Raw genomic sequence first — 17,675 nt, 5'->3', positions numbered from 1 at the left:
ACACCTCCCATTATTGAATTGTCTGAACATCTAAACATGTCTACTCTCTTGACCCATCGTGATACTATTGTGCCTCATCGGATGCCCGACCCAGGAAATTATCAAAAATCAATATGCGAGGCTTTTTAGAAGAAAAAAAGTTCAGGGATTTTGCATTCGCAATGAGTAGGGCACGAGAACGGAGGGGTTCAACATCATTTAAGACGCTCTTCATGCGAAAACTGAATCTCGCCTCAAGGTGCTGCATTGCAATTTGTGGTTGATGTAGGTATGGGTGGTGTGATGCTTGAAATTCATGCGACTCTTAGGAATGCATTGATGAGCAATGACCTTGAATAATCTAGGGACATCGTCATTGTTGGACTGATTTTGGCAGATCCCTCAATGGGGTGTATTGGCTAGATAAATAGATTAGAGGGGACACATGAGATGGTTTACCCGGGTTAGGCCCTCAGGATCGAGTTAAAACCCTACTTCATGCTTAATTTGTATTAATTGATGTATATGTGTGTACAATGGTGATCGAGGGATTGAGAATACTCTCTAAGTTCTTTGTCTACCAACTAGCCCTCCCCCAGCTTATAAAGGATACTTGGGTCCAGGGTTTACAAGCTCCTAGTCAATTAAGATAACAGAGGAGTCCTCCTGGATGTCGGCCTCCTTGTCTTGTGTTCCAAGTCTTCCGAGTCCTTCTTTCTATAGAGCCCATTGGCTGGGACATCAGCCCAGGGCATAAACCGACCTAGGGAGCCACGGGCCAGCCTACTTGGGCAGGCTTCCAGTATGAGGAGGCACCCCTAGGCCGTAACATTGCTAGTCATCTTCTTGAACATGAATAATCTTTAGCCCGATAGTCCGCAATTCTATTTCTCACATGGGATGTGAATTATCTATTATTTTCCATTTTTGAAAATGATTTTTAGCCTTTCATTGATCCCTGATGTTTTACTAGCTTCATAGAGCCCAATGTTGTTTATTGTGATCGGATAGTTGATGTTGTTGCTGCTTTTTTAGAGAGCAGCTATCATGATTGTAGTGGAAATAATTTGAGCATAAGAGTTATATCCTTGGTAGTGAAGTAAACTTAGCGGGTATGTGTATGTGGGTCTTACGTGAAGGCCACCGCACAACAAGACAAATTCGAAACATCTAAGTTTTTTAATGGATTCTCTTGCCTCGTCAGTTTGCGATTTAATCCTATGTTGGATGAGGCCACGAATGGAGAATCTTGACTACTGACTCGAATCAAAGATAAGGTCGCCTCGAGACTCCGCTCGCTTTGACAGGAGTGTTCGAGTGGTGGCTTAGGTTGAAGATAAGACCACCTCAAGGCACCCCATCTCTCAACGTCATCATCCCTTTCCAGGTCCATCTTCGGTCTTCACTGCTGGACGCTCGAAGGAGCATGGCTGGAACTGATGCCTGTTGTTGACTAGAGGATGAAGAATGGATGGTGACATAGATATATTTTAACATTTTTGAATTGCACCTCCATGGATGCTATTACATCTATATACCTTTCCCGAGATCTGTGCAGGTGAGATAATGAAAGTGAAAACATTCATATCATGTACATGGTGTATATATTTATCATCTCAGCATACCATACACATATTTCTAGTAGGGACATACTTTTGCAACAATACTTGCATACAAAAAAATTGGCATCAAATAAGAGCCAATTCAGATACTACAATCTTGCATTCCTTTGATTCCTTCCCCCAGATTACAATTTTAAATTTTGTTGCAACAACATTAGGCACATTGACTATGCATGTTTACTATGTACATTGAAGATGTTGCATCATAGTGTTCCTTCTAGCAGCAAGTTGTCTCGGCATCGGGGGCATATCAATATCCCGCAGACCCTCGAGAATCTTGACCACTTCACCCATCGTTGGTCGATCAAACTCATTATCTTGGATGCACCAAAATGCAACTTTACAAATCCGTTCAGCCTCTTCCAAGTTGAAGTCACCATGTAATTTTGGGTCCACCAAACTTCCCACATCACCACCCTGAAGCTTGTTGATGGCTTGAATTGGAAAATATTTGACATAGTAGGTCTCACTAGTATTGTATGTTTCTTGTGAATTCCTACTTCCAGATAAGATTTCCAAAAGTACCACGCCAAAGCTATAAACATCAATTTTCGGTGTAATAGCAACTCCGCTAAGCCACTCTGGGGCAATATAACCTGCAGTTCCTCTTAATGTGGTCAGGATTCGACTAAAATCCCTTCCCACTAATGTTGCCAACCCAAAATCTGCAACTTTGGGAACAAATGATGCATCTACAAGTATATTCTCTGGCTTAATATCACAATGTATGATGCATTCATGACAATTATGATGCAAGTAGGACAATCCTCTCGCAACTCCAAGGGTTATTTGATATCTGCTTTTCCAACTTAGGACAACAACATTACCATTGTCCTTATTAAATAGATGGCCATCAAGAGATCCATTTAACATGTGTTCATACACAAGTAGCCTTTTATCACCTTCGCTGCAGAAACCAATCAATTTGACTATGTTGATATGTTGGATCAGCCCAACTGAGCTCACCTCTGCCCTGAATTGCTTCTCTCCTTGATAGGCACTATCAAGCCTTTTCACTGCTATACTAGTCATGTCACTTAGTACTCCCTTGTATACAGAACCAAAACCACCTCCTCCTAGCTTTTCTGAGAAGTTTCTAGTAGCATGGACTAAATCAGTGTATCTAAAGACCATAATCCCTCCACAACTGCCTTGGTTGTTATATAAAGGCAAACCAAACCGCTTGAATCTGTTCCTCCAAATCAGTAGCAACACTATGAGCATTAGTAATCCAAAACCAATAATGCTTGCAGCAGCAATAACTACAACATTTGGTTTTCTTTTGTTTTTTCTCAAACTTAGTAGAAAATACTCTGTGGCAAGGCGAACATAAAGAACATCTTCAGTTCTATTATCAGTACCATAATTCAGATTTACACTAAGCAATTCTCCTTCCCAGATAGAGCATAGTTGATTGGCAAAGGAATAAGCAGTGCAAGAGCAGGAATTGAGGCAAGCTTCTTCACAGTTTCTTTGACCGCTAACAACGACTATTATTTGGGGCTTGTAAGGCAATTTAACTTGAGCAATGCGGTGAAACACGTCTGTTGAACTTGTCATGTTTTTGTCACTAGTGCTGCAATGTAGTGGTGTATTTCGGATGCATCCTCCTGTTCGATCATTAGACTCCCAGTCCACCGGTGACTTCTTAGAGAATCCCTCCATACAATCACATAATCGATATGCATTGTTGTTGCAGACTGTGAAAGGTCCGCATGTAGCAGGAGTAGTGCATGGATCGTAAGGTTGGGCATGTATGGTTTCCCAAGACTGTTTGGCTTGCGACCAAAAGTTTAGCTTTATCCGACCAGATATATCTAGTGACGCAAATATGGAAGATGAATCATCCAAACAAGTGTACATGTAGTATTCCTCTTGGTTGTTATTAACATATGTTGGGTTAATCAATCGTTTGGCCAGAGGATCCAAATATACCATTGACTTGAGTATCAATGATGATTGTTTAGATGATGCATATTGCCAATACACTATGGAAGGGTCGTTGCGGCGCTTGAGGACGATCCTGCTGGTGCCTTCTAGTTCAACACTATATGAGCCAAGACATGGATCAGTGAGGCTCTTCTTTGAAATAATTGAACGACTCAAGCCGGTGACCTTGTTCCGACCAAACTTGGCGCCGGGAAGCAAAACATCTGTTGGGTAGTCGAAGCTCTGCCACAATATCTCTTGGCTATTTGTGAGTAGGGCAAGGTTTCCACTGTTGAAGAGAACAACGACACTACTGTTTTTGTTGTTGGTTTGTGTCCTATTGACAATGCGAGTGGACCAAACAACGGATTCCTTGCCGGCATCAGCATGGTTTACGGCAATGACAAGATTTCCATCACTTGAGATCTTGAGCTGTGTTGAGTTGAGTTTGGGATGTGTGATGGGCTCCTCCCTATTAGCTACCCATACAGTAGTAAAAACTGCGATTTTATTGAACCATATGCCAAGGTACCAACTGGAGCTGGTGTTGTGGTGGAACTTACTACCGTTGATGGTGCATGCAGTGTTAGCTGGCTGGAAGAAGCCCAGCGCGAACTTGCCGTTTCCTGAGACGAGCTTGCTGCCACCGACGGCAGCAAGCACTTGGCCTGCCATGAGAGTGTCCCTTGCGGAAGAGCACCGAGGAGCTGTGTGCGAGAGTAAGAGAAGCCCGAGTAATATGTAGAGGAAAGGAGGCATGGAGAAGTGTAGTGTGAGGTGAGTTGTTGGAGAAGAGAGGACGTCTGGATGGATGGATGAATGTTGTGCTCTGCTATTCGGAGAAGGAAGAAGACGATGTGTGTGTGTGTGTATATATAGCGAAGGAAAATGCATCATCCTCCTACTAACGGGTGTACGTACGTTGTTACAAGGCTGAGATCAGTGAGCAGGCAGGAAGGTCACCACTGGGTTTCGGTTAACATATATTCAATCAGTTAGTTGCTAACTTGCCATACCAAGTCCTTCTGTTTTACGCAGTCAACTCTTGCTTCTTGACGTTCAACGTACGGACGGACCGCCGCCATGGACGACAGTTCACGCACCATGCATGCACCCAGCTGTTAACCATTGTCCTAATCCGGGAGCCTTATTTAATTAGCGTATTCATACAGTTTTGTAGGATTCGACAAGACCTAATTTAACCCTTTTTCTTTTGACAGATCAATGTTTCTGTTGTATGGTTATAGAAAATCGTTTCCTTCAAATAACAAACGGACAAGTTGAGTTCATGAAATATTAGTCAAAAATCATGTACGTACTGTACTAGCTAACCATGTAAGTTGAAGTTTCCTATGAGGAATTGCGAAGGGTGATTGATTTGCGCTCTATCAGGTGTTAATTAATCACTAAACAAATATTTCATCTAGTAAACTTCATCAATCAAATCAATGTAAGAATTTTTATCAAGATCTAACGAATTCTAGTTGCTAAATTATACTATTATTGATCGTGGGAGTTATAACTCCATAGGTCCACGGTGAGTGAGTAACGAAAAAGATTTATTTGACTAAGTAGTGACAAATAAAATTAATCTCTCCGCCGGCACCATTTTCATATAGGGTTTGTACAACTGTATACACAACCATTATTATATATCATAGCAAATAGACCACACTTTTGTGATAATTTTATAGACCACACTGACCGTATGATGCAGATGTTGAGAGCAATTTATGTACATGTACAAAACTGTTGTACATGTGTCAGGTGGTTAGCGCGTTGTTCGCTAGCCCTGTTGATAACTTCTGTTTAATTTTAAACAAGAGTCTAATTTAATGGATGGCGGCTAGCTAGTCCTATGTTATTATTATATACGGTTAGGAGAATTCGACCTTTGACTAGTGTTTTCTTTAATAGCTTCACAGCTTATTGACCTCTTTGCTTTTCATTGTTCACTAGAACAATGCCCGTGCGTTACAACGGGATATAAATATTTTAGTATGTTAACTTGTGATTTATCTGTTAATAATAATATGATTGTGCAAATAAATGTTCATCAAATTCTGTCCATAAATTACCTTATATTTTGATTAGAAGTTTGATAAGTAAATTAAAGTGGAATTGGTTTAGAAGGTAAGTAAATTAAGATGATTGATTTCATATACATGGAAAGTTGGATGAAGGAATGATGGGAAGAAAGGTGAAATGGAAATCTTATGTTCTTTTTAAGTAGTAGAGAAGATTACCTTATATTTTGATTAGAAGTTTGGTAAATAAATTAAAGTGAAATAAAGTGGAGTTGATTGAGAAGGTAAGTAAATTAAGGTAATTGATTATCATATACATGAAAAGTTGGACGAAGGGGTGGTGGGAAGAAATGTGAAATGGGAACCTTACATTCTTTTTAAGTATTGTTCATATATATTACTGAATGATTTAAGGGCCTCTTTGATTCGCATCTCAAAACGTAGGTAGATTTTTTTTGCAAGACCATATATCATGATGGGAGAGTGTTTGATACCATAGAAAAAACAAAGACATTACATCAATAGGTTTGAGTGGACAGAAGTTTTCCTCTAAAATATAGCACAAATGAATCCTCTAGAGAAAAATATTAAGGATTCCAATCATTCTAATCAAACAACCATTATACGAACTATTCCTAAAGATCCAAGTCCTCCAAAATTCCTCATTTTTCTTTGAATCAAAAGAGCCCTAAGTGTGTTTGCTAGCTAGTAAGGTTCATTTGGTTGAGTACGAAACACCATGGCCCACATGGCCACATGGCTAAAATGACTCATTGCACATGGAACTTGGGCCCATTGCTACCACCATGTCGCTAAAATCCGCTTCATTCATGTGTATGCTGCTTACTATCTACTACTACTGCTGCTACTACTACTGCTGCTGCTGCTACTACTTACAAAAGCATGAGTTTGGTGAATCCAAACGATCTCAACCATTCAATCACCTATGTCCAACATCCCACGTCGCCCCATTGATGTGTCCATCACGGGTTGAGATCCTCTGCAGTACTGTATGATTTTGTAGTGTGGATGACATGTGGGGCCGGGTCCATACACGACAGTGACCGTACAACATGATGCGCTACTGCAGAGGATCCTAACCCATCCATCACATCACCCCAATTTGGAAACAACATTGGTTGCATTAATTGTAGTTATCTATTACTACTTATAAAAGCGCGAATTTGGTGAATCCAAACAATCTCAACCATTCATCACCTATATCCAACGTCCCACACCGCTCCAATGTTGTGTCCATCACATCACCACAATTTGGACACAACATTGACTACATTAATTGTAGTTAACCTTGAAAACATCATTAATTTCATTGGTTGGAATTAATCTTAAGAATAAAATTAATCTACCACTACTTATAGAAGTGTGAGTTTGGTGAATCCAAACGATCTCAACCATTCAATCACGTATATCCAACGTCTCACGTTGCTCCAATGATGTATCCATCACATCACCACAATTTGGAAACAACATTGATTATATTAATAGTAATTAACTTGGAAAACATCATTAATTTAATTGGTTGCAATTAATCTTGAATTACAACAACAACAACAAAGCCTTTAGTCCCAAATAAGTTGGGGTAGGCTAGAGGTGAAACCCATAAGATCTCGCGACCCACTCATGGCTCTGGCACATGGATAGCAAGCTTCCACACACCCCTGTCCATAGCTAGTTCTTTGGTGATACTCCAATCCTTCAGGTCTGTCTTAACGGACTCCTCCCATGTCAAATTCGGTCTACCCCAACCTCTCTTGACATTCTCCGCATGCTTTAGCTGTCCGCTATGCACTGGAGCTTCTGGAGGCCTGCGCTGAATATGGCCAAACCATCTCAAACGATGTTGGACAAGCTTCTCTTCAATTGGTGCTACCCCAACTCTATCTCGTATATCATCATTCCGGACTCTATCCTTCCTCGTGTGGCCACACATCCATCTCAACATACGCATCTCCGCTACACCTAACTGTTGAACATGTCGCCTTTTAGTCGGCAACACTCAGCGCCATACAACATTGCGAGTCGAACAACCGTCCTGTAGAACTTGCCTTTTAGCATTTGTGGCACTCTCTTGTCATAGAGAATGCTAGAAGCTTGGTGCCACTTCATCCATCCGGCTTTAATTCGATGGTTCACATCTTCATCAATACCCCCGTCCTCCTGCAACATTGACCCCGGATATCGACAGGTGTCCTTCTGAGGTACCACCTGCCCATCAAGGCTAACCTCCTCCTCCTCACACCTACTAGTACTGAAACCGCACATCATGTACTCGATTTTAGTCCTACTAAGCTTAAACCCTTTTGATTCCAAGGTTTGATCCATAACTCTAACTTCCTATTTACCCCCGTCCGACTATCGTCAACTAGCACCACATCATTCGCAAAGAGCATACACCATGGGATATCTCCTTGTATATCCCTTGTGACCTCATCCATCACCAAGGAAAAAAGATAAGGGCTCTTGAATTATTTTGCATAAGTTATCTTTGCTTAAACATTTACTCATTGCTCTTTCTCCCTTCAATTGTATTAGGCCACGACGAATTCTAAGAATAAGATGGGCGGGACAAAGTGTGTTCCTACACTGTTGAGTAAGCAGTCTCTATTGTAGGCTACATGGCTGCCCAATCCCCCACAATTTAATGGTAGCGCATTGTCAAGCCATCCTACTGATGGTCCAAGCTGATTCAACACCTAAAACTCGACCACATCAACCAGGAAGCAGCATATCCCTAGATGGCGAACCTTATACCATAAACAAGGACCTTGTCATGCTGAGAAGCTGAGACAGAATGGCGTGATAGATCATTTAAAAGAGGACACCGCTACAGGTCTACAACTAATGCACAGTGAGCATGACCATGTCGGCACATGACATAGCTCAGATTCCCGAGTGGCCAAACAATAGGCAACATTTGTTCATCACATGGGAGAGTTACGAGAGTGGGAGACCACAATGCAAAAATCCTTAAGATCATGTCAAACTGGAGGTGCATTGCACGTACATGAAAACTAGTAGTACTAGGTAGGACACCCGTGTAAGATTATAGCAATTCCCACAACATGTTCCATTTTATGACGATTATGGGAGCCATCAACGAGAAATTAGGCAAGTAGGTAGTGTTGAAAGTCGGTGCTTCGACTTGGAGGGTTGATGCGGAACTAAGTTGACATAGGTGAGTGTCTTCGTGGCTCAAAGGGTCCGACTGGCTTTGAGTGGGTGAAGGCCAGTGAAATTGTGGTATCAAGGCTGTGTGCGACATCAAGGTGATGGATAAGACCGACATCGTAGCTTCAAGGGTCCAGATAGCTTTAGATTGGTGAAGGCAAGCTACGTTGCAATGCCATAGCTTCTTGCGGGCATCAAGACTGATGTGGATGAGCGACATCATTGCTCTAAGGGTACGCACCTTCTACTTGGTGAAGGTGAGCGACTTTATGGCATTGAGGCTCCATGCCATACCAAGGCAAAAGAGACAACTGGCAATGTAATACCTCTTGGAAATATGCCCTAGAGGCAATAATAAAGTGGTTATTATTATATTTCCTTATTCATGATAAAGGTTTATTATTTGTGCTAGAATCATTTTGACCAGAAACTTAAATATATGTGTGGATACATAAACAAATACCGTGTCCCTAGTGAGCCTCTACTAGACTAGCTCGTTGATCAAATGATGCTTAAGGTTTCCTAACCATAGACATATGTTATCACTTGATAACTGGATCACATCATTAGGAGAATGATGTGATGGACAAGACCTATCCGTTAGCATAGCATATGATTGTTCAATTGATTGCTATTGCTTTCTTAATGTCAAATACACATTCCTTGGACCATGAGATCATGCAACCCCCGAATACCGTAAGAATATCTTATGTGCTATCGAACATCACAACGTAACTGGATGATAAGAAAGATGCTCCACATGTATCTCCGAAGGTGTCTGTTGAGTTGGCATGGATCGAGATTGGGATTTGTCACTCCGTGTGACAGAGAGGTATCTCTGGGCCCTCTCGATAATACATCACAAGAAGCTTGCAATCAAAGTGACGAAGGAGTTAGTTACGAGATGATGTATTACGGAACGAGTAAAGAGACTTGCCAGTAACGAGATTGAACTAGGTATGGAGATACAGACTGTCGTGGAATTGTCACGTCAGATGTCCTAGCGTAACGACTTAGTCGTGGAGCCATCGCAACTAGGAAGCTTAAAGGGGTTAAACAGGACAAAGGACACGAGGTTTATACTGGTTCGGCCCCTTGCGGTGAAGGTAAAAGCCTACGATCCAGTTTTGAGTGGGATTGCTTATGAATCGATAACCAGGGAGCGAATCCGCTTGACCTAGTTCTCGATCTGATGTTCCTTTCCCTGAACCGCCGCCGGGTCGTCCCTTTATATACAGAGGTCGATGCCGAGCGGCTCACTGAGTCTCGGCCGGTTCATAAACAACGTCCGCCTTGGTCTCTGTCTATTCCTTTCTTACAATACAAGTTATTCATACATGGCGGTTTATCTCTACAGGCCTTAAGTCGCCTCTGGGCCTTGGGACCTTAAGTGAGCCGTCATCTTCAAGTATCTTGTGGGCTTCATCGTAGGCGTGATCCGGCCCCTCCTGGGCGGGTCATGCCTAATAGTTATATCCCCAACATTAGGCCCCAGATTGATTTGAACTCGTTCATGTCAATCTTCAATACTTAAGAAAAAACCCTGCGCTCTCTTCTTTGTGTGATGATTTTAACCCACCGTGACATCATCCTCCAGATTTTTGATAACCCGCCGTGATGTCATCAATTTATACTTTATCCGATATATCTCAACGGATCCTTATCTTTAAGACCGCCCCGTAAATCGAGGCGTCCTTGTAGTTGGATAACTTATGTCCTTGACCTCCTCATTTTTCGCGCCCAGTCATCAGTTTTTCCTTATAAATAGACCCGACCGGGTCCTTTCTCATTCTTCCCCTTTCCGCATCTTCTTCTTCCTCTTGCACCCCAACTTTCGCTCGAGCTCCGCCGCCGCTGCAGCACATCCTGTCTCCGTCGACCTTGGCCGCTGCATCGACCTGAATCCGTCCAGAGAACGGCGGCGAACTTCCTCAACACTCCTGCAGCCGTAAGCTTTTCTTCTTCCCCGCTTCAGATCCGCATTAGGGTTCATAGGTTTTGTAAGTGCATCTAGTGCCCCTTAATGATTTTGGTGTATTGAAGACTTATAGGTTAAGGGACTGATGCGTTTGTGAGTGTACACATGTCTATAAGTCTATGAGGAGTTTGATATTTACAGAGAATGTCGACCCCTAAAAATGAAGTTCTTCGACTGAAGACTTTGGATTTCTGAAGACTTTGAAAGTGAAGAAATTGGTGTGACCTTGAGGACTTGGTAATCATTCGAGGAACATGAAGCAGGAAGACTCTTGTTTTTACTGTTTCATTTTCTCTTTCTTGAGTCATAGGAAACACCGTACTGTTAAAGGGGGTCGAGGAAATACTAAGGAAAAAAAATTCCATGTGATGCTCAACTCAAAATCCTACACCTACCAATCCTTTCGAGTGAAGCCATTGGAAATCTCGTACAGTTCAGTCATATTCTTCAGTGACAGAGACGAAGTTCTTCTGGTCTCTGAGGAATTTGTTCTGACTGAAGAGTTAGGAATTCGCCAGTGCGGATTGCCTACAAAGTGAGGAACATGATAGCCCTGAGGAATTCGAACCTCAAATATTCCGACCGTTGCTGTGCTACGCACCAGCTGTCCCAAAATATCTACCCACCTAACGGTCATATCAGACAAGGGCATTTATGTCTTATCATGTCGGGCTGCTCCCCGGCTATAAATAGCCACCCCCTACAACCACTAGTTCGTTGGCTGCTCCGAGAGAAACTGACACTTGTCATTTGAGAGCAACCCATCCTCCGAGGACTTTGAGTGAAAATCATCAAGTGAGGAAATCCCAAACCCAAACCTACAAAACCCCAAAGTGATTGAGCATCACTGAAGAGATTGATCCCGTGTGGATCCGACGCTTGTTTCCTTTGAAGACTGTGCTTCTTCCAGACGGTTAGGCGTCAAGGTCTAGAGCATCCAAGAGGAATTGTGGATCGCCGAGTGATCGAGTTTGTGAAGGTTCGGAAGTCACCTGAAGACTTACCACGAGTGATTGGGCGAGGTCTGTGTGACCTTAGCTCAAGGAGAATACGGTGAGGACTGTGTGTCCAGGACTGTGTGTCCTTGAGTTTAAATACTCAGCCGCTCCAACCAGATGTACAACCGAGACAGCAGTTGGAACTGGTCTACCAAATCATTGTCTTCACTAAGCTAACTAGTTCTATCTCCTCAACTCTTTCATTTCCTCATGTATGTTGTTGTGTGCCTGTTCATATCTGTGTGAAGACATTGACTGAAGACTTTCTCAATTTCCTCAGTTCTATTTCTTCAGTCTGTCCGTCTTCTTCCTTGTGTTATCATGTGTTTACGTTTTCTGTACTCTGTGCTTGTCTTCATTTTATCATGATGACTATGCTTGTGTTTTGTTATGTTCCTTTCCGAGTACTTATTCCGCTGCAAGTAGTTCTTCATTTAGGAATTTCCTCACCAACAAATTCCTCAGTGAAGAATTCATAAAAATTGCCTATTCACCCCCTCTAGTCGATATAACACACTTTCAATTGGTATCAGAGCAAGGTACTACCTTGTTATGTGTGATTTTGGTTTAACCACCTGGAGTTCTAGTTATGTCGACTGTAGGATCGAGGAACATTTCCTGCCCCATCTTTGACGGTCATGAGTATCCTCGGTGTAAGGCCATGATGAAGAAGCGACTCATGGCTATGGACAACGAACTGTGGACCGTCACTGAGATCGGTCTTACCGATCTATGCAAGATGGCGGAGGCTGATGACATTCACAAGTACACACTACTTAACCTCACAACGAAGGATGTCATCTGCTCCAGTCTGTCCTGAAATCAGTTCAGGAACGTCATGCATCTCAATCACGCGAAGCTAATATGGGACCGTCTCTCTGAGGTCTATGAAGGTCATCGGACTCGTCATGATCCTTGGTTTGAGGATTACAAGGAATCTCTCAATGCGATGACATTCGAACCAGAACCATCATCTTCTACTCCCTGCCTTATGGCAAACAGTGCTAAGGTAACCGAATGCTATCTATCCGAGTCCAGTGATGATGAATTTGACGATGAATTTGGACCTAGCTATGTCAAACTTGCTTCCCTTGCCACTAAACAACAAAGAGCTTTGGAAAAAGTTCAATACATGCTAAATAAGAGCGATGATATGTTGGGTGAAGAAATGGATCAGTCAAAAGCCTTGGCTGAAAGTCTTCAGGGACTTCATTCCAAGTTTGACAACCTTCAAGGTCATCATAACACTCTCTTATCTGATCACGAGAAGCTTTCTCTTGAACTTATTCAAAGAAAGCAAGATCTTGAGAAGCTAAGAGTGAGTTATGAAGATCTTTAGAAGGAGAGCGATTCATTACTCGCTCAACAAATCAATGCTACTCAAGAAGAATTTGTTCCTCCATGTCTGAAGTGCATAGAACTTGAATCTGCTAATTCTTCACCTGAATGTTCAAATGCTTCAAATGTTACAAATTCTTCACCTGTCTCTGCTATCACTAATTCTCATCTGAGGACACTGCTAGTACTACTAATGATGCAGAGCTGAAGGAATTGTACACGACAGGCATGTACAAAAGCCTCAAAGGGCATCAGATTCTTTGTGATGTGCTTAAAAAGCAGATCCTCAACAGGAACCCTAGGAAAGAGGGTATTGCCTTTGAGAGGAAACTCAATGCTGGTGGAACATAGTGGAAACCTGAGCAGTACCCCAAAACCTCATGGGTTGCAGCAAAGGGACCTCCAGTTGATCCATCCAACTTATCTGGCTTTACATGTGAATCTCCTCATTCTTCTGATGAGTCATTTGACTCTAACTATAAACTGTTCAAAAATCAGAATGGTGAAGTATTTGCTAGATATGTTGGGACTAACTGTAGGAATGGTTCCCCTATGAAGAAAATTTGGGTTCCCAAAAGTGTCCTTGAAAGTCTTCAGGTGAATGTCCTCATGACACCACCTGTGAAGAATAGGAACCCCAGATCAACTTCTTCATATGAATCAAATTCTTCATATGGATCCAAGTCCTCAAGTGGATCAAATTCCTCAAATGGATCAGAGTCCTCATATGATCATCGTCGTGCTAACCCTTCTGTTTCGCAGGGTAGAGCTAAGGGCTATGAATATGTGCGTTATTCTTCAAATCATTATGTTCATAAGTCCTCGAAGAATTTCTCTGCTTATTCATATGCTTACCCTAACCCCTCTTATGTGAAACGAAGTGGACTGATTTCTATGCCACCTTTCTCATATAGTGCTCACAGAGTGATGAATTCTTTGCCACCCCTCCAGATGTGGGTGGTGAAGAAAAAGAACTAATCTCTTTTGCAGTGTCAGGTCTACAGACGTGATCAAAACGTCTGAAGAATTTGCTGGAGACCTGAATATGCCTGAAAGGACGTAGGATAATCATGAAGAAATGAATTTTCATTTCTCACGTCCTCATACTGATTTATCTATGCTATTGCTTGATGAAATTGATCTGATGATATTGATGTCATATTCTTCACTGATGAAGTATATGAGTTCGTAAGTTGCACTAATTCATCTGCAGGATGATGAACCCAAAGCCAACGAGTGGGTCCTTGATAGTGGATGTACGAATCACATGACGGGTGACAAGAATCTATTGATGGATGCTCCTTTATCACCGTCACATTTGAAGCATATCATCTTCGCTGACAAAGGCAAAATTCAGGTATTGGGTCTAGGTAAGGTTGCGATCTCAAAGGATCGTCACATGGACAAAGTCATGCTTGTTGAGTCCTTAGGATACAACCTTATGTCTGTCTCAATGCTTTTTGATCTTGATATGGTTGTTGTCTTTGGAAGATATCGTTGTGTTGTGATCATGGAAGCCGACCATTCCAAAGTCTTCGAAGGCTTTAGGAGAGGAGATCTGTATATTGTTGATTTCTCTATAGGACCACAACCAGCCGTGTGCTTACTTGCAAAAGCTTCAGAAAGCTGGCTATGGCATCGACGACTTGGTCATGCTGGCATGAGGAATCTGCACACGCTTGTGAAGAAGAAGCATGTCATTGGCATTGAGAATGTCAAAGTCCTCAAGGATCACTTATGCGGAGCTTGTGAAGCTGGAAAGATAACAAAGGCGAAGCATCTAGCAAAGACTGTCGTGACTACCACTCGACCATTTGAATTGCTTCACATGGATCTCTTTGGTCCTAATCACTATTCTGCAATTCTGAATGATGCATCTCAATATGGATTTGTTATTGTTGATGATTATTCTCGTTACACATGGGTGCACATTGTCACTTACAAACATGAAGTGCAGGAAGTCTTCAAACGATTTTCCTCGAGGGCTTCAACCAACTTTGGTGTGAAGATCAAGCACATTAGAACTGACAATGGGACCGAGTTCAAGAATTCCGGTCTAGATGGCTATCTTGATGAACTTGGCATTACTCATGAGTTATCTGCTCCTTATACTCCCCAGCATAATGGCGTCATGGAGCGCAAGAATAGAACCCTCGCTGAAATGGCTCGCACTATGCTTGATGAATACAAGACGCCTCATTGCTTCTGGATTGAGGCAATTGATACTGCGTGCCATGTCATCAATAGGGTATATCTTCACAAATTCTTCAAGAAAACTGCTTATGAACTCCTCACTGACAAAAAGCCCAATGTGAGTTATTTCAAAGTCTTCGGTGCTAAATGTTGGATTAGAGATCCTCATCACACTTCCAAATTCTCACCGAAAGCACATGAAGGTTTTATGCTTGGTTATGGAAAGGACTCGCACACCTACAGAGTCTTCAACAGCGTTCTTCACAAAGTTGTTGAAACTGTAGATGTGCGGTTCGATGAAACTAATGGCTCGCAAAGAGAGCACCTACCTTCTGTGATAGATGAACCAGCACCTGAGGATTCTATCAAGTTCAAGGCTACTGAGGATGTCATTCCTACCGAAGAATCTGCTGAAGAATTCATTCCAGATCGTGATGATCACCGGGCTGGCGCACCTGAAGAAAATGGTGCTGATGAAAATTCTCCTGAAGGGAATGCTGATCAAATTCATCGAATACAACTCACTCATCCTCGCATTGCTAACGAAGTGCAAATTGAGAAGATCATTGATGACATTGAAGCACCAGGTCCTCTCACTCGCTCAAAATCTTCACATTTATCTAACTTTTGTGGGCACTTTTCTTTTGTCTCTATCTCAGAGCCCACTAAGGTAGATGAAGCATTTCTGGAGCCTGAGTGGATTCAGGCTATGCAAGAAGAATTACATCAATTCGAGCTCAACAACGTCTGGGAACTGGTCAAACGTTCAAATCCTCGCAAGCACAACGTCATTGGCATAAAGTGGATCTACCGCAACAAGCAAGATGAAAATGGCCTTGTGGTGAGGAATAAGGCACGGCTTGTAGCTCAAGGCTACACACAGGTTGAAGGAATTGATTTCGATGAAACTTTTGCACCTGTTGCTAGACTTGAGGCTATTCGCATATTACTTGCTTACGCTAACCATCATAATATCACATTATATCAAATGGATGTGAAAAGTGCATTCCTCAATGGTAAGATTGAGGAAGAAGTATATGTTGCTCAACCACCAGGTTTTGAAGATCCAAATAATCCCGACAAAGTTTTCAAACTCAACAAGGCCCTGTATGGCCTTAAGCAAGCCCCTCGGGCGTGGTATGATACTTTGAAGGAATTCTTCATGAAGAAAGGCTTCAAACCCAGTTCACTCGACCCAACTCTTTTCACTAAATCTTATGATGATGAATTGTTTGTGTGCCAAATATATGTTGATGATATCATTTTTGGCTGTACTGACCAACGTTATAGTGATGAATTTTCCTATATGATGAGTGAAGAATATCAAATGTCTATGATGGGAGAATTGAAATTCTTTTTAGGTCTTCAAATTCGTCAACAGCGCAATGGCATATTCATATCTCAGGAGAAATACCTCAAAGATGTATTGAGGAAATTCGGCATGCAAGATTGCAAAGGGGTCAAAATTCCAATGCCCACAAATGGCCATCTATGCACTGATGAAAATGGTCAAGACTTCGATCAAAAGGTATACCGCTCCATGATTGGCTCTTTATTGTACCTATGTGCATCTAGGCCAGATATTATGTTTAGTGTTTGCATGTGTGCCCGATTTCAAGCTACACCGAAGGAATCACACCATAAGGCTGTGAAGCATATTCTTCGATATCTAGCTCACACACCAACACTTGGATTATGGTATCCCAAGGGCTCTTCATTTGATCTCATTGGATATTCAGACTCTGACTATGCTGGCGATCGCGTGGACCGCAAGTCAACATCAGGCACATGCCATTTCCTCGGACGATCTTTGGTCTGTTGGTCCTCGAAGAAACAGAGCCGCGTATCTCTCTCCACTGCAGAAGCTGAGTACATTGCTGCTGGATCGTGCTGTGCTCAATTACTATGGATGAAGCAAACACTCAAGGACTATGGCATCAACGTGAAAAATGTGCCTCTCTACTGTGGCAATGAGAGCGCTATCAAGATTTCTCGCAACCCAGTTCAGCACTCGAAGACAAAGCACATCCGGATTCGTCATCATTTTCTTCGTGATCATGTGTTGAAGGGCGATATCTCCATCTGCCATGCAAGCACTGAAGATCAGCTATCCGATATCTTCACTAAGCCCTTGGATGAGAAGAGATTTAGCAAGTTGCGGTGTGAGCTAAATATCCTATAATCTTCGAATGTTCTCTGAAATGGACACTCATCCTAACACTTATGCTGACTTGATGACTTAGATGCGCAACACACGAAGTAACGTTTTTCTTCAATCAATGAAGACTAACCCTCTAAGTTGAAGAAATTAACAAAGAAATTGACTCTCAGAGCCCTACGACAATTGTACGCGGTGTCTGAAGCCAACTTTCTTATATGGTGGGTTACGCCACCACAAAAGTTGAAAATCTTCAATTTGAGT

General features: G+C 42.2%; 1 protein-coding gene across 1 annotated transcript; it reads right to left on the bottom strand.

Moving 5' to 3' along the window:
- Positions 1–1,781: 1,781 nt before the first annotated feature.
- On the bottom strand, positions 1,782–4,289 carry LOC123115094 (G-type lectin S-receptor-like serine/threonine-protein kinase At2g19130). The gene has a single exon (XM_044536359.1). It carries the CDS (start codon positions 4,287–4,289, stop codon positions 1,782–1,784), a length of 2,508 nt encoding a protein of 835 aa, XP_044392294.1.
- Positions 4,290–17,675: the final 13,386 nt, after the last annotated feature.

This window comes from Triticum aestivum, chromosome 5B (assembly GCF_018294505.1).
Source record: "Triticum aestivum cultivar Chinese Spring chromosome 5B, IWGSC CS RefSeq v2.1, whole genome shotgun sequence".
Taxonomy (NCBI): Eukaryota; Viridiplantae; Streptophyta; class Magnoliopsida; order Poales; family Poaceae; genus Triticum; species Triticum aestivum.
Note: the sequence above shows the minus strand (reverse complement) of the source record. Positions and strands in the feature narration are given on the sequence as shown.